This window comes from Impatiens glandulifera, chromosome 3, assembly GCF_907164915.1.
Source record: "Impatiens glandulifera chromosome 3, dImpGla2.1, whole genome shotgun sequence".
NCBI lineage: Eukaryota > Viridiplantae > Streptophyta > Magnoliopsida > Ericales > Balsaminaceae > Impatiens > Impatiens glandulifera.
In genome coordinates this window covers 59,260,206-59,284,777 of record NC_061864.1, presented here as the reverse complement: position 1 = coordinate 59,284,777, position 24,572 = coordinate 59,260,206, and the positions used below count along the sequence as shown (strand labels likewise).

General features: G+C 32.9%; 3 protein-coding genes across 3 annotated transcripts; 1 reads left to right on the top strand and 2 right to left on the bottom strand.

Moving 5' to 3' along the window:
• Positions 1-1,236: 1,236 nt before the first annotated feature.
• Positions 1,237-10,460, top strand: LOC124932703 (putative gamma-glutamylcyclotransferase At3g02910). The gene is made up of 2 exons (XM_047473368.1): positions 1,237-1,274; positions 9,796-10,460. The coding sequence occupies exon 2, from the start codon at positions 9,797-9,799 to the stop codon at positions 10,343-10,345; it is 549 nt and encodes a 182-aa protein (XP_047329324.1). The 5' UTR covers positions 1,237-1,274; position 9,796; the 3' UTR covers positions 10,346-10,460.
• LOC124930491 lies at positions 4,942-8,555 on the bottom strand. The gene is made up of 8 exons (XM_047470829.1): positions 8,385-8,555; positions 7,098-7,583; positions 6,483-6,569; positions 6,270-6,434; positions 6,051-6,188; positions 5,733-5,846; positions 5,078-5,662; positions 4,942-4,968 (listed from the first exon to the last, which is right to left on the bottom strand). Exons 1-8 carry the CDS (start codon positions 8,553-8,555, stop codon positions 4,942-4,944), a joined length of 1,773 nt encoding a protein of 590 aa, XP_047326785.1.
• A 10,000-nt stretch (positions 10,461-20,460) lies between the features above and the next one.
• On the bottom strand, positions 20,461-21,438 carry LOC124930489 (E3 ubiquitin-protein ligase MBR1-like). Its single transcript, XM_047470828.1, has 5 exons — positions 21,321-21,438; positions 21,084-21,238; positions 20,914-20,988; positions 20,681-20,836; positions 20,461-20,604 (listed from the first exon to the last, which is right to left on the bottom strand). Exons 1-5 carry the CDS (start codon positions 21,436-21,438, stop codon positions 20,461-20,463), a joined length of 648 nt encoding a protein of 215 aa, XP_047326784.1.
• Between the last annotated feature and the right edge of the window lie 3,134 nt (positions 21,439-24,572).

Sequence of the window (24,572 nt, the reverse complement as noted above, 5' to 3'; positions counted from 1 at the left end):
AAAATTGAGATTATGTGCAAGTGCACTTATGGTTGGCTTATATAGAGAACTCTTAGAGAAACCTTAAAGCCCAATGCCCACTAATAACAAACTACAACAAGTCAGGTAGGGGACAACTAACTTACCTAGTCTTTAAGAAGTTAAAATGTTGTGGGATTATAAAATCCCGTACAGGTTTTCCTTAGAGTTGGCTTGTCATGCGGTTGAAGTGGACACCTTCTTCTCTTGATCGGTCATTAAATGACATGTCAAGTTTTGGACAATAGAATTAAAACAAATCATGACCTTGTGTGATTTAGTTTATACCTCATTAACTTAGTATTTGAATTTCATAATTTCAAGCTTCCCTCCTTTTTCTTCATGACATGGTTATAAGATTTTAGGAGGTTCCACATTCTTTTTTCATGGTTGGATCTTGGGTCGGTTGTTGAGTCGGGTCACTAGTTGGGCCTCTTAGTTAGGCTCATGCCTTGACTTGATTTTGATCTTGACATGGCCTTGGACCTTCATGATTTTAAATTATTTTAAATTAGGCATTCCCCCTTAATGGATCTTGACCTTCTATAATCACTTGATGGATCTTGGCTTAATAATGAACTCTTACTAATTTTTTATTAAAATAGGCCAACTAACTCTCCATAATAATAATAATAAAAAAAAGATAACTAATTTTCTAACAAATTTACTAAACTAATTAATTTTTAATTTAACATTTAAACAAATTATTTAATAATAAAAAAATACCAAATTTGGTACTTTAATAACATGATAATTTTATTTAATTAATTAACTTAATCTAATTAAATAAAATAAATTAAAATTTAAACATATTAAATAAAAAATTCGTTAATATATAAAAAAAACACTTATATATATTTATTTTATTATCTAACATGATTTTAAATGAAATAAATATCTTAAATATAATAAAAGTGTGTTTTAACTTAAACAAATTATTACCTTAACTTATTCAAAATTCGAAATTAATTATTCTTAAGAAATTCAATTATTTTAAAAATATTTTACTTATAAATTATAAAAAAAAATGGTGGTGAAAAAATAATATCCACACTATTGTAATCAAAATAAATATATAAAAAAAAAAATCTATCTCAACTAATAAAAAAAAGTTTCCAATTGGGTTGTATATGCTATAAAATTGGACCAAATATGATATGGCCTTAGAGAAAATTGGAATTAAAGAAATATAGTTGTCAATTTCTTTACTCATTACAGAATTAAATAATCATATAATCTCACCACCAGAAGAACAAGATGATACGGGAAATTGGATGAAATGACCCTACAAATAAGGCTATTTGCATCCGTGGTCACCAGATAATTGAAATTGATCTGGTGACCACTTAATTTTTTTTGGACGAAATTACCCTTTTCGCGTAACGCGAAGGGACTTCGCGTTTCGCGAAGTGAGACGCTGTGAAAAGTCCAGAATACCCTTACTATATAATAAAATCCGGCCATCTTTTTTCATTTCTTTTCTTCTTCTTCTCTCTCTTCCCTTCCTCTTTTCTCCTCCTTCTCTCTAATCTCGCCGGCGACGGAGTTCAACGGCGGCACTCAATGAGCTCCACGACGAGCACAAGCACTGTAACAATTGGTAAGTTTATGTATTTCAAGTTTATTGTTGTTCATTTATGCATTTTCGAATCACTGCGTTGTTTAGGGTTTCATCTGATGATACTTCCCGTTTCGCGAAGTACTTCCCGTTTCGCGAAGTACTTCCCGTTTCGCTAAGTACTTCCCGTTTCGCTAAGTACTTCCCGTTTCGCTAAGTACTTCCCGTTTCGCGAAGGGTTTCCATTTCACAGTATTAATTATCCCGTTTCCAATTTATCTTGCAGCCGAAGTTTTCGTTTTCTATAATGGAGAGTGGAAAGTTGATGCTAATGGAATATGGTTTTTTGATGCCTCTTCAATCAAAACATTGGATTTACCCCAAAGTACTCGTTATGCTGAATTAATTGATAAACTCCATGAAAGACTTCAAGTGCAGAAATCTACCTATGATTTAGTGCTGCAAGTGAAGTATGATATTCCGAATATCACAAATCCTAAACCCGTTTTTATTGAAGATGATGAGGATCTGAACATATATTTATCACGCTTGATTTTGGGTAGAACTGTGTCACCATTGTTTGTGTCTGTAGTAGAGAAGTCACAATTTACTAAAGAAAAGATACCACTACTTACCTACCCAACTCAAGAAAGTATTCTTCCACAATTTACTCAGAAAATTGTACCAGAAGCTTTACCCTCGGAGGTCTTTGTTGAAAGTAATGAAGCCGGAGATAACTCTTTGCCTCACATCCCACTTACTCAGGACTTGCATGCATCGTTACCTACACCGCATAGTGCGAGAAGAGCATCAACGGGTACACCTACTAGTGCAAGAAGATCATCATTTGGTACACCATGTAGTGCAAGAAGGTCATCATTTGGTACACCATCGACAGACATATCACCGACAGACATATCACCGACAGACATATCACCGACAGACATATCACCGACAGACCCCTCATTTGCGTTGGCGTTAACTACTGAAACTGTATTGGAAGTCGGTGCCTTTTTTGAAAATAAAAAAGAACTACAACTGATGCTATATAAATATGCGATGGCTAATCATTTTGAATTCAAGGTGGAGAAGTCAAGAAAACATCTTTGGTATGTGAAATGTTTGGATGAGAAATGCAAATGGAGATTGCGTGCCGTGAAAGGTAAATTATCTGAGATGTTTGAGATCCGGAAATTCGACCAACAACACTCATGCTCAGTTCTATCTAGGCCAGAGAAAAAAATGCAAACACCAGCATGGGTTATTGGGCAGTGCGTGAAGAGTAAGTATATGGACCATCACCATAATCACTTGCCTAAGAAAATAATTGAAGACATGCAGACAACTTATGGGGTAAATTTGACTTATAATAAGGCTTGGAGGGCTAGGGAAATGGCATTAGTGGCGGTGCGAGGAACGGTTGAGGATTCATATGAAAAATTACCCTCATACTTATACATGTTGGAGAAGCATAATCCTGGTACCATAACAGACATCCAAACAGACGAGTTCGGGCACTTCAAGTATATGTTCATGTCCCTAGGCCTCTCTATTAGGGGTTTCAAAGCATTTTGTCGTCCCGTATTGTGTGTTGATGCCAGTTTTCTTAAGCACAAGGTGGGAGGTCAACTATTGGTGGCTATTGCATTAGATGCTAATGAACAATTATATCCTGTCGCATTCGGAGTTGTTGATTCAGAGAATAATAACTCTTGGACTTATTTTATGCAAAAATTGAGAGAAGCAATTGGATTAGTTGATGATCTCGTCTTCGTATCCGATAGACACCCAAGCATCGCCAATGCCTTATGTGCTGTTTTTCCAGAAGCATACCACGGTGCGTGCACATATCACATAAAGATGAATATCAACGCGAAATTCAAAACTGATAATTGTCATATGGAGTTTGATATGGCTTCTCGTGCGTACACCGTCCACGAATTCAATCGTTTTTTTGACAAGATAAGGGTTAAAGATAATAGGATTGCTGCCTATTTGGAAGAAATTGGATTTCAAAGATGGAGTAGAGCATTTTTCCCCGGTAAGCGATACAATCAACTAACAAGCAATTATGCTGAGAGTTTTAATAGTCAGAGCAGGGAAGCCAGAAAGTACCCCATTTCCTCAATGGCGGAGTATTTAAGAGTGACAATACAAGGTTGGTTTAATGAGAGAAGAGAAAGAGCGTCCAACCACCGAGAAGTGTTATCTCCAACATATGAAAAGTGGTTACGTGAGGGATTCGAGAAGGCTAGATTCTATACAGTATCATCGCTTAACCGATTCGAGTTTTATGTGCATGACAATCAGTCTCATTTTAAAGTCAATTTGAAAGACATGAACTGCACTTGTAGGGTATTTGAAGTTTCTGGTCTTCCTTGTACTCATGCAATGGTTGCTGCCCGTCACCGCAATTTGGTTTGTTATGACTTTTGTTCAAGGTATTATTCAGCTCACATGTTCAATCTATTTAACCAATTGTTTAATCGTTTTATTTTCCATTCTTACAGATATTACACAACTGAATCTTGGATGAATGCATATGCGGAGACATGTTACCCTGCTGGTGATGAAGACGATTGGGATATTCCCGAAATGATCAAGGAACGAGTATGTCTAAAACCACCCGTGAAGGTTAAGAAAGGGCGTCCACAAACAAAGCGTAGGTCATCTCAAGGTGAGGTACGTAAGGCTCCGAGACGATGCACCTCATGTGGTGGACTAGGACATAATAGGGCCACATGCAAAGCAGTCATGCCTGCTCCATCTACTGCAAAAGCATCATCATCTAAGCATCATGACTCATCTTCTCAACAGCACGAGCCATCATCTCAACAATATGAGCCTTTAGATTGATTGGGATTGGGATAAGTTGTATAAGTGTTTTGGATAAGTTGTATTATGTTTTGGATAATTTGTATTATGTTTTGGATAAGTTGTATTATGTTTTGGATAAGTTGTACTCGGATAAGTTGAACTCGGATAAGTTGTAATCGGATAAGTTGTAATCTGTATGTTGTATCTAGTTTATCTGCTTACTGTAGGAGCACTTAACGCTTCGTTAAGTACTTAACGAAGCGTTAAGTACTTAACGCTTCGTTAAGTACTTAACGCTTCGTTAAGTACTTAACGCTTCGTTAAGTACTTAACGCTTCGTTAAGTACTTAACGCTTCGTTAAGCGCTTCGTTAAGTAAAACTGGGTTTAAGTGAGTTTAAGTTAGTTACTTGGTACATTGATTTATATGTTCAATTCTTTGGTTTTTAAAATATCAGACTACCAACAAACCAGACTACATTAAAACTAAAAATATTTTAACATGAAATGTAACTTAAGTTGAAGTTCTACCCAAAAAGTAATACAAGTTCAGAATACATAAGCACAAGTCAAGTTCTATCCAAAAATCAATAAACCATTACAATACAAACTAAGGTTCTGTAATTTGATGAAATAACCGGACCGCCATCTTTTGTCGAAAAAAGTCCATTTCATTGGAAGTCACCTTCTCTACACCTAAACCAGCAGTCAAGTATTCCATGTGCATAAGCATAAATACACCACAATCCCCACTTTCTTCTGCTCTAGGGACTTCCCCATTTTTGGCGACTGCATTTTTGACTGGGTGTGGCAACCTTTTATATGTCAGTTTCTGGAAATTGAAATTAGGATACCGTTTTAGCTCAGCATCACTGGCTCCCATTGCATATATTCGTGGAAACATCTCACACAAAGGTCTCATGTATGGATCGAGATTCCTATAAATACTCGAGTCGCAGTCATAAACGTCAATGTGATTATCTTGTACACGAACGACGCACAGTACCCAATGCTTGTTGCCAATGTTCAAAGGCACGTAAATATCGTCTACGTGTGGCCATTCTGGCATATGTCTATGAGGCGCTCCCCAGAAGTACTGAGAAAAGACGTCTGATATTGGAAAATTTTCAGGATCTTTTTTATAGTTCGGGTACTCTCGCCTCATCATATCTGCTAATAAGCAATCCCCTATTGATACTTTACAATGTTTATATGTCTTGGGATATTGCTCAATCCTTTTGCGCAACAAGTGGCACACTGCGTCGATTTCCTACAAAAGGCAGCATATATCAAAAACATTATTCATAAGTTAAAGAATTAATATGAAATGCAAGACTTACAGGATCTTTAAGCCATGTGGACTTTGTTAGAACTCTAACAAACAACTTCTTTCGTGCTTCGCAAGTAAACACAGTCTTTGTCTCATCATTGGTAGCTTCATCTTTCAACCAATTCTGTAATTGAACCAACAACTCATCATCAAATTTTTGAAGGGGATTGATAGTTAATGGATCATTCGTCTTTGGCTGTTTTGACAAAGAAGGGTTGGTGTAGTCTTCATCTTTCTTCTGCTTCCTCACTCTTTTTTTGGGAACTACTCCTTTAGGTGGAGTGTTGTATAATTGGAAGTCATCATCATCGTTCTCATCATTCCCAGCCCTCGAATCCTTCCCATCCTTCCCATCGTTCTCATCCTTCCCATCCGTGGCATCCTTCTCAACCTTGACTTTCTTCTCAACCTTCCCAACCTTGAGTTTAACCTTCCCAACCTTGGCTTTCTTCTCAACCTTCTCAACCTTCTCAACCTTGACCTTATCCTTCTTTTTCTCAATTATTTCTTGCATCATATCGGAGAGCAACATCTCCCCACCATCCACCTTTACATCATTCTCAGTCTCACCACCATCCACCTTAACATCAGTCTCAATCTCCCCACCATCCTCCTTTACATCATTCTCAGTCTCACCACCATCCACCTTCACATCAGTCTCAATCTCCCCACCATCCTCCTTCACATTAACACTCTCAGTTTTATCCTCCACCTTCACACCATCCACCTTCACATCGTTCTCAATCTCCCCACCATCCACCTTCACATTAACACTCTCAGTTTTATCCTCCACCTTCCGATCCGTCATCTCCATCTCATTCGTTATCATCTCCTCCACCTTCCCATCCTGCAAAAATAGAATAACAGTGTGGTCAGCGTTTACTTCCCGAAACATATGACTTCGCTAATCAAAACTTACCTCAGTTTTATCCTCCACCTTCACACTCTCCTCCTCCACCTTCCCATCCTTCATCTCCTCCACCTTCCCTTCCTGCAAAAAGAAAACAACAGTGTGGTCAGCGTTTACTTCCCGAAACAACATTTGACTTCACTAAGTAAAACTTACTTCAGTTATATCCTCCACCTTCTCACTCTCCTCCTCCACCTTCCCATCCTTCATCTCCATGTCATTCGTCTTCATCTCCTCCACATTCCCTTCCTGCAAAAATAAAACAACAGTGTGGTTAGTTAAGAACAACAAAAGATAATTACTTAACGAAGCGTTAAGTACTTAACGAAGCGTTAAGTACTTAACGAAGCGTTAAGTACTTAACGAAGCGTTAAGTATTTATCGAAGCGTTAAGTACTTAACGAAGCGTTAAGTACTTAACGAAGCGTTAAGTACTTAACGAAGCGATAAGTATCTTCATCTTACCTCAGTCTTGCCCTTCTTTTCCAATTTGCTCTTCTTCTTCTTCTTCCTCTCCTCCTCCATACTATCTAATTTGACAATTAACGTGGCCATCCTTTGGTTGGATTTGGCTAATAACTGTTCGCACATACTAACAACCAACTTTTTCATATAAGCCTTGTGATTTGTTTGAGTTTCTTCGTAAGCTGTTTTCATCTCTTTGAGCTCCTCCTTCACCTCTTTGATGAGTTCCTCCTTCAGCGCTTTTACCTTCTCTTTCAGCTCTTCACATTTACATCCAACAGAAGATGTTGGAGGTAATCCAGGACTAGTAGCGGATGGAGGGCTAGGAATGTGGGCAGGACTAGATTCATAAGCAAGCTTCCTCTTCAGGTTTACGGCTTCTTTGAGATTAAGCGCAGCCTTTCTCTTCCGGGTGTTTGGTTTGGAAGTAGGTTCTTCATGTTCATCCTCAGGTTCACTTCCCTCCTCTTCATCATCATAATCCTCCTTCACTAACTTCCCTTCTGTAAATCCCTCAAAAAATTCATCAGTTGACTCATCTATTTGTTCAAAGTCCTCACCACTGTATAACCTCTTCTCCATGGAGGACTCTTCCATCTCAGTCAGATCCGTTGTCTCCAGGACAGTCTTTATCTCGATCAAGGTGTTCTTCCTGTTGGAATGATAGACTAACAACCTTGGGCGTAGAGGATCATTAAGCTCATTCTTTCTAGCAAATTTAGGAACAAAACCTTTGATGACCTCATATGTCCACACTTGAAATGCCAGTGCAAACCCATAAATGTTATAAGCAAAAGGAGCATAAGGATCAGTAGTACTCTTCTTCTTCTTCTTATAATATGTGTGACTGAGATGTCTCATGTTCTTGTTCAAACCCTTGAGGGTGGCTCTAAAGGTCACTTTTCCCCAAGGAAATCGGAGGAAACTTTCCTCGTCTTCGACCATGTGGAGGATTTTGGCAAATACCACCCTCCTTGGGTCAAATGAAAATAGGTACAGGCAAATCAAGCATACCAGCCCCATCTTCCAGGCATCTTCCTTATCTCTACATCTCAAAAAAGCAGTCTCCAAGTCTTGCATTACTACACTCGACTTCCCTTTAAAATATTTTACCAACAGAGGTGGACAACCTCGGCATTCTTCTTCGTTCACCTCAGGAAACCTTCCGAAGTTTAGGCCCGTCACCAAGGCGTACTCTTTCATACCAAACACAAGTTCTTGCCCATTGATATTGAAAGTAATCTCCTTGGAGGTTGAGGTTACCCTCCTAAGCAACATGTGATGTACAATAGTTCCTGAGAACTGCAACACTGGCGCAGAGACTATATATCGGAATTGGGTATTGTACACCTTCTCCACAAGATCCATTTCCTCAAACTTCGTTACAATCTTCTTAAGGCAGAGGGCGCTTTTCCAAGAAATCCGTCCAGGGAAATCAGGAACGGTGGTTTCTGCCATCTACAAAAGGAACAACAACAAAAATGTAAGATCATATACATAGACCACATCAAACGTTAAGTACTTAACGAAGCGTTAAGTACTTAACGAAGCGTTAAGTACTTAGCGAAGCGTTAAGTACTTAGCGAAGCGTTAAGTACTTAACGAAGCGTTAAGTACTTCGCGAATCCCTAAACCAGAAACAATAACCAACAACCAGAAACAAACATGCAAATATAATGCAATAATCAATAACCAGAAACAAACATTAAACGCTAAACCTAACCAAATAAACTGAAACAGCCAAAACCCTAAAACTAAACATGCAAATATGAAAACCCATAACCAAAAAAAGACATGCAACAACCAAAATAAAACTAACCTGAGATTTATGGGGAATAAATGATAGAGAGGGAGGACACGAGGGGGACGGGAAGATCGGCCTTGTCAATGTGTTCTTCAGTGAGACGGTTGTAGAGAGAGAGGAATCGAGAGGATAGAAGAGGGAAAGAAATGAATGTCCAAATGTTTTATTTTTTAAAATATATGGTATGGCGCGTGCATATACGCGCGCCTCTTCGTCTTCCTACGCGCGCGTGCCGAATCGTTAAGTACTTAGCGAAGCGTTAAGTACTTAACGAAGCGTTAAGTACTTAACGAAGCGTTAAGTACTTAACGCTTCGCTAAGTACATAACGCTTCGTTAAGTACTTAACGCTTCGTTAAGTAACTAGCAGAAACGATATCATCTGCAAATATCATCACAGCCAAAAGAACAATCAATAAGATGAACCAATATGAACTAATAAACCAATATATGAACATATATGAACAAATATAACCCAATATGAACAAATATGATTCAATATGAACAAATATCACCAAAAAGAACATATTTAGGGTTAGGGTTTCATTAAGAAATACAAATAAGAACATAAATCTGTTATACAAACATAGATTCGGGGATTAGGTTTCTTATCTTGTAGATTTCATTCATAATAGTCGACGTCGCCGGAGTTTACGCCGCCGGCGACAAAATCCGGAGGAAAGAAAGGAGGAGAGAGAAAGAAAATGAGAGAAATGAAAAAATTTGAGTATATATATCAATACCGTTTCACTTCGCGAAACGCGGAGTCCCTTCGCGTTACGCGAAAAGGGTAAAATCGTCAAAAAAAAAATAAGTGGTCATCAGATCAAAAATTATTAAACATTACCACGGATGCAAATAGCCTTATTTGTAGGGTCATTTCATCCAATTTCCCGATGATACCAATGGCGATTTCACAGTCACAAACCCTAATCTTCACCTACGGCACTCTGAAGAGAGGTTTCCCCAACCATTCTCTTCTCCAAGACCTAATGCTTACAAATGACGCCTCCTTCATCGGCGTCTACCGCACCGTCCGCCGCCTCCCTCTCGTCCGCGGCCCTCACGGAGTTCCATTCCTCCTTAATCTCCCAGACGCCGACCACCACCTCATCTGCGGCGAGCTCTACTCTGTTTCAGACCGTGGTCTTGATCGGATCGACGAGCTTGAAGGAATTAGCATCGGACACTACGAGAGACATCAGATAGAGATCCGGCCGGAAATCGATCCCGCCGGAGAGGTTTTGGAGGCGGAAGCGTATTTTGCTCATCGGAGCTTTGAAACGGCGATGTGGAAGAGGAATGGGTCAGAAGGGTTGGAAGGATATACAGAGGAGGAAGCGAAGGGGTATGTGAAAAGGAATTTGAGGCCGAAAGATAGGACCTTTTTGGAGGATATTCAATTATTCGTCTCCTCTTCAATGATTTCCGGCGAATCCAGTTGATTCAGTACGACAAGATCTATTTCTCTGTAATTTTTCTTCTTTCGATATTGATGTTGAACCTTGACAAATTAATCTGCAGATAAATCTAACTCAAAAAACCCAGATTTAATTGTCATTTTCTTTTTAACCTAAACTCACCCAATCATAACTTAACTCAATTCAAGAGCAAATTGAAGATGAACTATTGAATCCTAATTCGAATTGAAATTCCAATTCAAATCCTTTGTTTGTTTGTTTGATAACTGTGAGTTTATGTAATTAAGGGGAGAATCTTTTGTTTACTTCAGTCATCAAATAAACAAGCATGTTCTTTCTATGTTTTCTAATTACTAGTTCTATTTCAATTCACTTTTTCATTTTCATCCAGCTTATAGTGTGATTTTGTTGTTTCAGTATACAAATCATTTTCTAAACCATGATCCAAATTAGAACGAAATCACATCTAAGAAATTTCTCATTAACTGTAGAAATATTACATTATATATTTCAAGAAATAAATGATATGTGAGTAGTGGGGGTGTTACAGCAATTCTATTAATTAACCTTTTACAGTTTATACAGAGTATTCACAATAACTTCAAATAAAGAATTCCAATTCCAACTATGTTAGGATAACATAGTTGTAGATTTTACTTTCTTTATAGGAAAGAACACATTGATCTTATTTGAAAACACACTTTTTTTTTATTAATGTTCTTGAGTTCTATGAATCTATCACGTTCTTCTTGTAAATAATGAGTCTCCACATTTGGTTACAATACTACATCCACCCCTATATAAGATGTATCAAATTTTATGTCGATTTGATAATTTTTTAGATATTTTATTTTATACCAATAATTGTATTCAACATTAATTAAAATAATTTTAAAACAATAAAATAAAGTACAAAGCCACTAATATAATAGCAATTGAATTTTCTTAATTAGACAAAGACATAAATACCAATTTGGTATATCTCTAAAAATTTATTTAGTTAATTATAATATTAATTAATATATTTTGAGTTTCAATCCGATTAGTTTGATTATTTGAATAAACTATATATCCGATTTTTCTATATTAAAATTCTTTTATATTACAACTCTATTTGAAATTCTCGACGAAACTAACATTTCTTAAATTCTTGCAGCCAAATTTTGTCACCATTACTAACATATGTTATAAGAGAATCCATGTGCAGTTATTTAAGCTCAGTTTAGAAGTATAAAAACAAATATTTCAGCTGAATTACAGGCATATATAAAGGTAATTAGTAAAATTGTCAAAAAACCAGTTATGGAGATAATTTCATAAGTTATAGTGAAGAGAATAAAGGAAATAATGAACGAACAGACACCACACAAAGATGATATGAACACCGCAATCGATGTAGAAAAAGATGCAGTAAGTTACGGACGCTCAAGTTGAATGTTTCACGTTGCAATTAAAACACATCTGGAGTTCAAAAGAGTTACAATAAGATATCCATGAGATCTAGAACTAGAAATAATAGATATATGACAAATCAAAGAATCCACAATCAAAACTGTTATAAAATATAGTTGGAAAATTAAAATGTACTTCGAGGCGTCTTCTTCGTCTATAATGCAATAATCTACATGTAAAGGCTTTTGATGTAGCTGGACTGTTCGGGAACGACAAACGACTAGATCTTAGGAATCGTAACAGGGATTTCGTTTCTACGGAGATATCATAAGAGAGAGTTCATTCAACCCGTCAGAAAGCATAAGAAATCGCAATCTCGGGGGAAACGTCATCTAAATTGGGAATTTCTCACTCGTCCCCACGATGCATATCCCTCGAAAGAGGTCTCGTTGTCAAGGAAAATGATCGATCCTGTGTACCTAAGTTTTTCTTCTCACATCACTGCTCACGAGTTAACAAAACCCCGTTCCATTCGAGCATTTTGTGCATATAATACTATAGATGTATAGAGAGTGTTTCACAATGCATCTCTTACACAACTCACACGTAAACATGTTATGTACCTTTTGAAGTTGAATGCACGTATTATGTTAGATCGGGGTTATGTACCCTATTAGACCTTTGATTCGTTTTTTAATGTAAAGTTACACTTTCAATTATGGCCAAATGTTTTTTTTTTTATTTTTTATGTAAAACAACTAACTCCCCAGCACAGTCGCCAAAAATTTGTACTCATCCAAGAATGTGTTTTCGAATGGGATGGTCGGTTGAACTAAACGACTAGACCCATAAGTTGTTCTCAAATCCAGAACTTGGATTTATCAAGAGCACGTAATGATACTACCAAGGTCGTCAAAATGATGGTCATCGAAACGAACATTCAGACTCTGAGTTTTTGACTTTAAAAGTGTTGGGTCAGCTCATTTGACAGCTGGGCCTAACAAATTAATAAAGCCCATTAGGGCATATTTAATTAAGGGAAAAACAAAACACAGCAGTTTTAATGTTGGTTTTTCTCTCTCTCTTCCAGCAATTCTTCCTCCATTGAAGCAGCAATTCCTCCATTGCAGCAACAGGTTCTTCTTCTGATTTTCTTTATCTCTTCTCCATTTGGTTAGCCATCTTTAATGATGATGATAATGTATGTGAATGACAAGTTAGGATGAGGTCAATTGATAACTTTTGTTAGATTACCTCTAGGCTTGTATTGAACTACATTGTATACCCATTTGATATAGTGGATGATTTAAGTGGCCGAAGTGTCCCGTGGTTTTTACCTAATTTGGGTTTTCCACGTAAAATCTTGGTGTCCTGCTCTCTGTTTTTGATTGTTTGATGCTTAATTGTTTTGGCTACCTATTTAATTACACAAAAGGGAAAAAGAATTGTTAGGCTTTGTTGTAGCTTGTTTATTTCTGAATTGCTAAACAAGTGCTATTATTCGATTTCTCCAACAAGTGGTATCAGAGCTGAGTTCGTTTGGTGGTGATTCTTGTATAATTCAAATGGAAGAATCGTTGAGCAGTAATGGAACGATGATCAAACTCACAGCTACCAATTACACAATCTGGAAGTCACGGATGGAGGACTTATTGTGTAATTATGATTATGAAGATACTATTTTGGGTGATAAAGGCAAACCAGAGGCTATGACAGATGGAGATTGGAAGAAGCTGAACAGAAAGGCAGTTGGTAAAATCAGGCAATGTGTTGACAACAGTGTGTATCAGCATGTGGCTACTGAAGTTAATGCTTATAAGGTGTGGACTATTTTGAGTGAGCTGTATGAGAAGAACAACACTCAAAACAGAGCATTTCTATTTAGGAAGCTTTGCTCGTTGAAATATCAAGATGGGTCTTCTATGTCTGAGCATCTAAATGTTTTTCAGGGGATTCTAAATGAGTTGGCTGCGATAGGAATGAAATTTGATGATGAGCTTCATGCTATGTGTTTGATTAATTCTTTGCCTGATAGTTGGGAAACACTTGTGGTTTCAATTACCAATTATGTTCCACAAGGTAAGCTCACTTTGAAAATGATGAAAGAGAGCGTGTTGAATGAAGAGGCTAGAAGAAAAGAACAGGGCTTCTCGACTCCAAGTCAGGTGTTCGTGAATGAGAAAAGGGGTAGAAGTAAAAGTAAAACTCCAAAGAATCGCAGTGGCAGTTCAGACAGGTCACGGGGAACATCCAGCTCGAGAAAAGAGATTAAATGTTATCATTGTGGCAAGCCAGGACACAAGAAGTATCAGTGAAGATCTTTGAAGCGGGAACAAAAGAAGAGTAAGCAAGATGGAAGTAGTAAGGTTGCAGATGTGGGTGGTAACGACATCGATATTGTTTACGACAATGATAGTATCAACCTTGTTTCTCAAGATACACAATGGGTGGTAGACTCAGGTGCTTCTTATCATGTCACCAATCGTTGTGATATATTTGCTTCTTACACTAGTGGACAGTTTGGTTCAGTGACGTTGGGAAACCATGTTGCGTGTAAGATTGTTGGAAAAGGAGATGTCTGTTTGGATACTAACACTTCGTGCAAGCTACTTTTGAAGAATGTTCGACATGTTCATGATATTCGGATGAATTTGATCTCTACTGGTATTCTTGATGATGAGGGCTATCATAGTTACTTTGGTGAAGGAAAATGGAAACTCACTAAGGGATCTTCGGTGATAGCTAAAGGAAAGAAGGTCGGTTCTCTTTATGTGACAGAGACTAAGTCTTACGGGGGAGAAGCAAATGCAGTTAATGATTGTTCAACACAACTTTGGCATAAGATACTTGGTCACTTAAGTCAGAATGGCATGCAAGTTCTCTCCAAGACAATCGATCTCCGGGGCTTAAAGTCCACAGAATTGAAGACATGCACAGATTGCTTAGTTGGTAAGCAACATAGAGTTTCCTTCAAAAGTTTCTCTCCATCTAGGAAGCCCAATATCCTAGATATGGTTCACACAGACATATGTTTTATGGATTCCTTGACTTTAGGTAGTGCTCATTATTACATCACTTTTATCGATGATTGCTCAAGGAAGGTGTGGGCATATTGCTTGAAGACTAAGGATCAAGCATTGGATTACTTCAAGTTGTTTCATGCTGAAGTGGAGAGAGAAACTGGGAAGAAGTTGAAATGTGTTCGTTCGGACAATGGTGGCGAATACAGAGGACCATTTGTGGAATACTGTAAAACTCATGGGATCAAGCTTATGAAGACTGTGCCAAAAACACCTCAACAGAATGGAGTTGCAGAGAGGATGAACAGGTCTATCAATGAGAGAATTTTGTGTATATTGTCTCATGCTAAGTTGCCAAAATCCTTTTGGGGAGAAGCAATGAAGACAGCGGTTGATCTGATAAACCTTTCACCCTCAACTCCTTTAGATGGCGACGTTCCAGAAAGAGTTTGGAGAGGTAAAGACGTCTCTTATGATCACTTGAGAGTTTTTGGTTGTAAAGTGTTTGTTCATGTTCCTCGAGATGAGAGAGCTAAGCTTGATAGCAAGACGAGACAGTGTATCTTTATTGGGTATGGCCACGGAGAATTTGGGTACCGATGTTGGGATCCGGTTAACAAGAAACTCATTAGAAGCAGAGATGTGGTATTCTTTGAAGATCAGACCATTGAAGACTTTGAGAAAAAGGAAAAGCCGAAGTCTACGGAGAATGAATTGTCTGACAATGGTAGGATTCGTACACCACAATCACAGCCCAATGATGTGGAGAATGCCCAAGTTGAGGTTGATGAGACTCCTTTAGTTGATGCTGAGCCAACAGAGGAAGCTGAACAAGATGATGATAGTTCTCTAGAGCCACCTGATGATCAGCATATTAGAAGATCTAGTAGGCAGCGACAACCTTCTAGTAGGTATCCTCCCAATGAGTATGTGATGTTGACTGACGAGAGAGAACCAGAAACCTATCAAGAAGTATTGTCTCATGAAAATAAGAACAAGTGGTCGGTGGCAATGCAAGAAGAGATAAATTCCTTGCAAGAGAACGAAACTTATGACTTGGTGAAACTTCCAAAAGGAAAGAAGACTTTGAAGAACAAGTGGGTATTCAAGTTGAAGCACCAAGAGAATAGCTCGCAACCTCGATACAAAGAAAGACTGGTTGTGAAGGGCTTTGGACAGAAAAAGGGGATTGATTTTGAAGAGATCTTCTCACCGATTGTGAAGAGGTCATCCATCAGAGTTGTGTTAGCATTGGCTGCTAGTCAAGATTTGGAAATTGAACAACTGGATGTGAAGACTGCATTTCTCCATGGTGACTTGGAGGAAGAGATCTATATGGAACTACCCGAGGGTTTCAAAGTTAAAGGTAAAGAAGATCTTGTCTGCAGGTTGAGGAAAAGCTTGTATGGGCTCAAGCAAGCCCCTAGACAATTGTACAGGAAATTTGACTCCTTCATGGAAGCAAATGGGTACAGTAAGACTACTTCTGATCATTGTGTTTTCATCAAGAGATACGGTGTTGATGATTATGTTATTCTTCTGCTCTATGTTGATGATATGCTGATTGTTGGGCAAGATATTGCGAAAATTGAGAAGCTCAAAAGGGAGTTGAACAAGTCTTTTGCGATGAAGGATTTGGGTTCAGTGAAACAGATCCTAGGCATGGAAATCACAAGAGACAGAAAGAACAGAACACTTTGGCTATCACAGGAGAAGTACATTGAGAAGGTACTTGAGAGGTTTGCAATGAAAAATGCAAAACCGGTTTCAGTTCCACTTGCAGGTCATTTCAAGTTAAGTTCTAAACAATGTCCTACAAGTGAGAAAGATAAAGATGAAATGAAGAATGTACCTTATGCCTCTGTAGTTGGTAGTCTTATGTATGCCATGGTATGTACAAGACCGGACATAGCACACGCAGTTGGTGTTGTTAGTCGGTATCTCTCCAACCCGGGAGAAGAACATTGGTTGGCTGTTAAGTGGATTCTCAGATATCTTCGAGGCTCTTCGAAAGCACGTTTATGTTTCGGAAATGATACTCCTATTTTAGAAGGCTTTACAGATTCTGATATGGCGGGTGATGTTGATTCAAGAAAATCTGTATCAGGTTTTTTGGTTACCTTTGCAGGCGGTGCTGTTTCGTGGCAGTCAAGGTTACAAAAGTGTGTTGCTTTGTCTACTACAGAAGCTGAGTATATTGCAGCTACTGAGGCATGTAAAGAGGTGTTATGGATGAAGAAGTTCCTACAAGAGTTGGACCAAAAGCAAGAGAAGTTTACTTTGTTTTGCGATAGTCAAAGTGCCATTCATCTCTCAAAGAATTCAGCTTTTCATTCGAGATCCAAACACATCGACGTGAGATATCATTGGATACGTGATGTGCTTGAGGCAAAAGAGCTGAACTTGGAGAAGATTCATACAAGTGAGAATGGTGCCGATATGTTTACGAAATCCTTGCCTAAGGACAAGTTTGAAGATTGTCGGGAGAGAGCGGGTTTATTGGAGCCCGCGAAGTTGCGCTGACGAGGGAGATTTGTTGGGTCAGCTCATTTGACAGCTGGGCCTAACAAATTAATAAAGCCCATTAGGGCATATTTAATTAAGGGAAAAAAAACACAGCAGTTTTAGTGTTGGTTTTTCTCTCTCTCTCTTCCAGCAGTTCTTCCTCCATTGAAGCAGCAATTCCTCCATTGCAGCAGCAGGTTTTTTTTCTGATTTCCTTTATCTCTTCTCCATTTGGTTAGCCATCTTTAATGATGATGATAATGTATGTGAATGACAAGTTAGGATGAGGTCAATTGATAACTTTTGTTAGATTACCTCTAGGCTTGTATTGAACTACATTGTATACCCATTTGATATAGTGGATGATTTAAGTGGCCGAAGTGTCCCGTGGTTTTTACCTAATTTGGGTTTTCCACGTAAAATCATGGTGTCCTGCTCTCTGTTTTTGATTGTTTGATGCTCAATTGTTTTGGCTGCCTATTTGATTACACAAAAGGGAAAAAGAATTGTTAGGCCTTGTTGTAGCTTGTTTATTTCTGAATTGCTAAACAGGTGCTATTATTCGATTTTTCCAACAAAAAGTTCCACACAACTTTTTTCTTAAAAGTTAGGAAAAAAGTTTGTGTTTAAGGAAACACAATTTTGTTTAGAAATTATTTATTGATTGGGTATATAGTTACACATAGAAAAGGACAACGATGGATAATATGCTCGTCTCTTTGGACTGTACTTAAACATTTGGTCATCATTAAAACAATAATTATTTACATTTTTCTATTAAGTCTAAGCATTCTTCTCTATAAGACTATTATTTAAAATAAATTATAATCATCCACCTAAGACTAAGATTAAGATATGAAAAATAAATAAAAATATTCAAAGTACTTCTAAAAAAATTATATGAAAAAAAGTTCACTTAAACATATGTATCTGTACATTTAGTTCACTTAGAATCAAATGTCTTTTAAACATACATATTATCAAAAATTACTCATTTAACCTCTTTTAATAATCATAATTAATTTTTATTTTTAAATTTATATATTTATTAGTTAAATATTAATATATTATCTCCTTCTTTTACATTAATTAAACCAGTTAATTTATTTTATTATTAAATTTATTATTTTTTTATATTAATTTTTTTTCTTATTTCATATTTTTTTATCAGTTTTTATTTTTCATAATTCTTAAATTCTCATTTAAAAAACATTAGCAACTTATTTATGAATTTTAAGTTTTACTTAATATTTTTTTTGAAAGAATTTCTTTCTTATTTAATTTAATATAAACTAATAATTTTTATTTAATTTTTATTCCTTATTTATAGTAATAATAAGAAATATTGTTTTGTCTAATATTTTATTATTACTCTTTTGGTGTTGGATGAAAGAGTTATTATTATTAATCAAATATTAATTTATTTATTTTTGTGTTAAAATATTTTTATTGTTGAAAGTATAAGTCATTGTTATATTATAACGATCGTTGGGATCAAATAATTTTAAAATAATTAATAATAAATGTTAATATAAGAAAAAAATATTAAAAAAAAAGAAAAAATATAAAATTAAAATAATTAATATATATATAATAAAATTAAAATAATCAAAAACAAATACTCATACAAAAATAATAAAAAATTTATAAAAAATAAAAATAGTGAATTATAAAAGAAAGAGAATATATTAATCTTTAATTAATAAATATATAAATTTAAAAATTAAAATTAACTATAATTAAAAAAAAATTTTAAATAAGCCAATTTTTAATAATACGTATATTTAAACTACCTTTTATTAATATATGCTTGCTTTTTTTTCAAAATTATATATCAAAACAAAGTAATGACCTGAACACTCCCTTTGTAGGATTCTGAAAGGTTAACTCACTAAACATAATTTTAAATGTTTATTTTTTCTTCTTTCTATATTTATAATTTTTCTTTTTTATTTTTATTAATAATTTATCTTTCTCTCCTTATAAATAATTTATCTCACTTTATTTATTAATTTATAAACATATATTTTAAAATATATATTATATTTGATAAATAAATATTTAAGAGAATACAAAAATAAATATAAAAATTCTTAATTATTTTTTAATTTAATTAATTATTTCTCTCCTCCATTAATTTATAATATATATATATATATATATATAATTAATAATTTATTTAATCAAATTAATAAAATATATATGTTTTAAATATATATATTAAATTATAAATTATCACACAAATTCTGTACTAGTTGTTTGTGTCCCTTTTCTCTCTTCAAAAATTTGTTTATTTTATATTTTATTTTCTTATAAAATATATTTAAAAAAATCAATTATAATTAACTAATTCATAATGTTATATATTTTTTATTATATTATCTTAATTTTTATTTGTAAGTACTTTTTTATTTATTTATGTTAAATATTAATAGTTTATAGTTTGAGTTATATTTATCTTATATATTAGTAATTTATGATTTAAGTTGAATTATTTTAATAATTAAGAATTTGTCTATTAGTGGTACAATTTTAAATAAAATGAATAATAACAAAAATGATTTGATAATACATTTAAAATTATATATATATATATATAATAATTTTAAAATATTACTTATAATAGTTTAATAATGAAAGATTAATGTTTAAAGAGAGAAAAATTATTAAATATTTTTTTTAAATAATAAAAAATTTAAGAGAGAAAAATATTAAATATTTTTATAGTAACATGTAATATTTATAATTAAAGAGATAGAAATTGTTATGCATCCTATTTTTTAGATAACATGTATAATGAGTCAAATGACACATCATTACCTATAAATTATTTGCTTACTTATCATTACTCATAAAAAAAATACAAAATCAAGTTAGAAATTAAAATAAGATTAAAATATTTATTGAAAAGTTTTTTTTTTTTTTTGTATTTTTGTTGAAAATAAATTATTAAGTCATTTTATATTTTGTTGGATTTTTTAAAATAATACTTGGCAGCTTAAATAATAGACCTAGCACTAATCAACATCAAAGAATCCGCCTCGAGCACTGGTTTAGCAGAAAGAAAAAAACGGGATGACAGACAACATGACAAGTAAAATAAAAGAAACAAATTAATATTATCTAGCATTAATTATGAAAAAATTATGTTCTCAGAACAAACTAAAGATATTTTTTTATACACTAATTACAAATATTGGAAATAATGTTCATCTTATATTTTTATACTTTTTCGATTTTTGATGATCCAGGAGATTTACAAATGGGACATATATTGTTTATTTGTAGCCATTTCTTTATGCAATCAACATGAAATTCATGTCCACATTCAAGACCTCCAATCTTCTCTTCTTTCATATATTCTTCCTGTAAATTCAAAAACAAAATATATTAATGATTATCATAATTTAAAACCGATAGTTATTGTCGAAACACAAATTACCTGACATATAACACAAAAATCATTAGTTCCTCCTATATTTAAAGAAGTTGCTTGAGTATCGGGATTTAGATGAGCCCGTGTTCTAAGTTTAATGCTCTCTTCTGATATGCCTGTTTCAGCATGACTATCGATATTTTCATCCAATAAAAGCATATCCTGAAAATTAAATATTATAAATCATTAAATACCAAAATTACGACATAGATGTAAGCAACAATAATCCGTTGACTTGCCTCGTAAGACATGTTGTCTATGTCCAACTCCGTATCACTATTGTCCATTTCAGAAAAGTCGAGCATCACAACTCCCTATTATATTCAAATAACATATTTTTTAATCAATTAGCTACCCTTAAATAAACGATTAACTAATTTAATCTAATATGAACAAAAACAAATATTACATCAGCTGTGTAATATGGAAGGTAATTGCTTGGAGGCCAAGGGTTCGTCGTCTCTAAACCAGTTTGGTATACGGCTGAAGATGTGGGTCTCAATGGAAAATGATGGTGATGATGAACATTTTGGTAATCTTCGTAATATGAATGTTCTTGATATCCTATATCATGAGAAAAAGATCAAAGGGAGTAGATAAAAAAAATGATGATATTAATGGTGAATGAGTTCTTCTTAAAATTTACCTGATGTATAAGTAGGTGTGTCATTCCAAGTATAAGGAGGATGAATGTCCGGTTCGAATCTGAGATGATCGTAATAATTAAAGAAATTATTCGTGTAAAAATCATTCCATTGATCCATGACTATAATCGAATGCACAAATTAGAGAGAAATTAGAGAGACTTAAACTTGGACTTGAAATTAATGAATGATGTAATACATAATCAATTCTTCTAGTGTATACTTATATACATGCATAGCTTACAATTCAAGCAACTATCCTCCTATTTTATCTAAGTTTGTTTGTTATTTGAAATAAACTCGGAGTTGTAAAAGAATTCCTATTTTGTTGGAATTTGTTTCATTACAACAAATTATATTACAAAATTATATTAATCTTATTAATAGTTATATTAAAATAAATAAATATATAAACATGATGAGAAGATTTCAGAACTTTTAATATTTAGAAAATATTAAAATAATTTACGGGCCTCAGAAAAAACTGGAATTAAAGAATCAATGTTGTTTATATATTTATTTATTACATCGTCCAAAAGATCTTTTTCTAAAATAATTTTAACGTTCAATTTCCCAACCTAATCTAATCTGTTTTTTTTTTTACATATAAAATTAATTATATATAAATTAAATTAATTATATTTTGATATATATTTTAAATTATTATTTATATAAATTTGATTTTTTATATTTTGATATATAATTTAAATTATTATTTATATAAATTAAATTATTTATATTTTTGATATATTTTAAATTATTTTTTTATAAATTTAATTATTTATATTTTGATATATAATTTAAATTTAATTATTTTTTATAAATTTAATTATTTATATTTTAATAAATATATATATATATATTTACATTTCAATTATTATTTATATAGTACAATAAATATTTCTTTATATTATAATAAATAATTAATAAATATTAATAAATTTAAAATATTTTAATCATAACAATATAATAATTAAATATTTATAAAAACGTTTTTAATTATCAATTATTTATTAAATATAATAACATTTTTAATTAAGTATAATAACAAGATTACCTTATTTTAACCATAGAAATATGGTAATTTTGTTATAATATTTAATAACAAAAATTGATATATTTGAAAACTTTTTTAGAATATTTAATTATTATATTATTATGGTTAAAATATTTTAAATTTATTAGTATTTATCAATTATTTATTACACTATATAAATAATAATTGATATATATATATATATTAAAATATAAATAATCAAATTTATAAAAAATAATTAAATTTAAATTATATATCAAAATATAAATAATCAAATTTATAAAAATAATAATTTAAAATATATAACAAAATATAAATAATAATTTAAAATATATATCAAAATATAAATAATTTAGTTTATATATAATAAATTTTAAATGTAAAAAAATAAATAACCGAGAATGAATAAACAAATTAGGTTAGTTTGGGAAAATGAATGTTAAACAAGGTTATTTTGAGAAACCATTCAAGTCCAAGACTTATCTGATATATATTTACCAATGACCAATCTCCCTCCATCCACTGATTGATGCACAAGAAAAGAATATGCAGACGCTGAATTTGGATGTTTCGCAATTGCAATCAAAACACATATGAAGAGTGTGTTAGAATAAAATTTTGGCGATAACTAGAAATAATAGAAAATCAAAACGGATATGCAAGCATCCTCTAGAAAAACAAAACTCTAGAAAATAAATATGTTTAATAAAAGTAGTGGTCATTTAAATTTTTAATTAATTAAATGAGTAATTTAATAATTAAAATTAAAAAAAAATAAGAAAATATTTTAATTAGAATTTTTTTTTAGATTTTTTAAAAATTTAATAGAAATAAGGAAAATATATTTAGTATTTTATTTAATAAAATTAGTGTGATGTAATTGAGAAAAAATTATAAAAAAAATATAATTATAATGGAAAAAAATATATATTTTTAGGATTTTTTTAAAGATTTTGTAAAATAGTTGTTTAATAAAAAAAATAGTTATTTGAATTTTTAATTTTTAAATAAAAAATATTAAAATTTTAATAAAAAAATATTTTTTAATTAATGAAATTAGTAATTTAAAGTTAAAATAATATATATATATATATATATATATATATATATGCTTAAAGTTGCACGATAATAATTCATATTATCATATATAATCCAGGTTATCATATATAATCCAGGTTACCATGTATTTTCTTTTTCTTTTTTTCTTTTTTTAATTATATTTTAAAGACTATAAATATATTTTATCTTATATTTTGCTTTCTAATTTTTTTCTCCCTCATTAATTATATATATACATAAAATATATATTTTTTTATTAATAATATATATATATATTATATAATATATATATATAAATATATATTATATTATTTTTCATAATTAATTTTATATAAATACAATTTATCTTTAATTATACATTTTTCTCTTATTATATATATATAACTTTTTTTATTAACATAAATAATTTTTTGATTAATATAAAAATTAACTAATTGATAATAAATATTCAATACAAAATATATATACATATATAAAATAATAAAATATTTCAACAATCTTAAGTGGTTTAACTGTTAAAGTGTTCACATTGCATGATTAAGACCAGGGTTCGAATCCCAAAACATTGACGCAACTTGTAAACAAAGGATACGAGACATCTGAAAGTGTGAAGTCATAATTAATGGTTAGTTTGGCGTACATTTGAAAGTGTGAGGTCACGAGATGGAGGTCGGGTGGTGGTGGTTTGTCGAGTGTGAGGTCAGAATTAGTGGGTGGTTTGTCGAGTGTGATGTCGGGAATTAGTTGTTAGTTTTGAGAGTATTTGAAAATGTGAGGTCATGAAATAGAGGTCGTGTGATGGATGGTTTGTCGAGTGTGAGGTTAGAATTAATGGTTGGTTTGACGAGCATTTGAAAGTGTGAGGTCACGAGATAGGAAGTCAGGTGAGTGGTGGGTGGTTTGTCGAGTGTGAGGTCGGAATTAGTGGTTAGTTTGATAAGCATTTGAAAGTCTAAGGTTACGAAATGGAGGTCAGGTGGGTGGTTCCCCGAGTGGATAAAAAAGACATATGAAAAAATGTGAGTCACAATATAATGGTCAATTTGAGGGGTTAAGTGGGGTGTCGAAGTGATAAAATATATGTTAACATTAAGTTTAAGATTAAACTTAATTTTTACAAACTAAAACCAATTTTAAATTAATTAGATTTGAATAATAT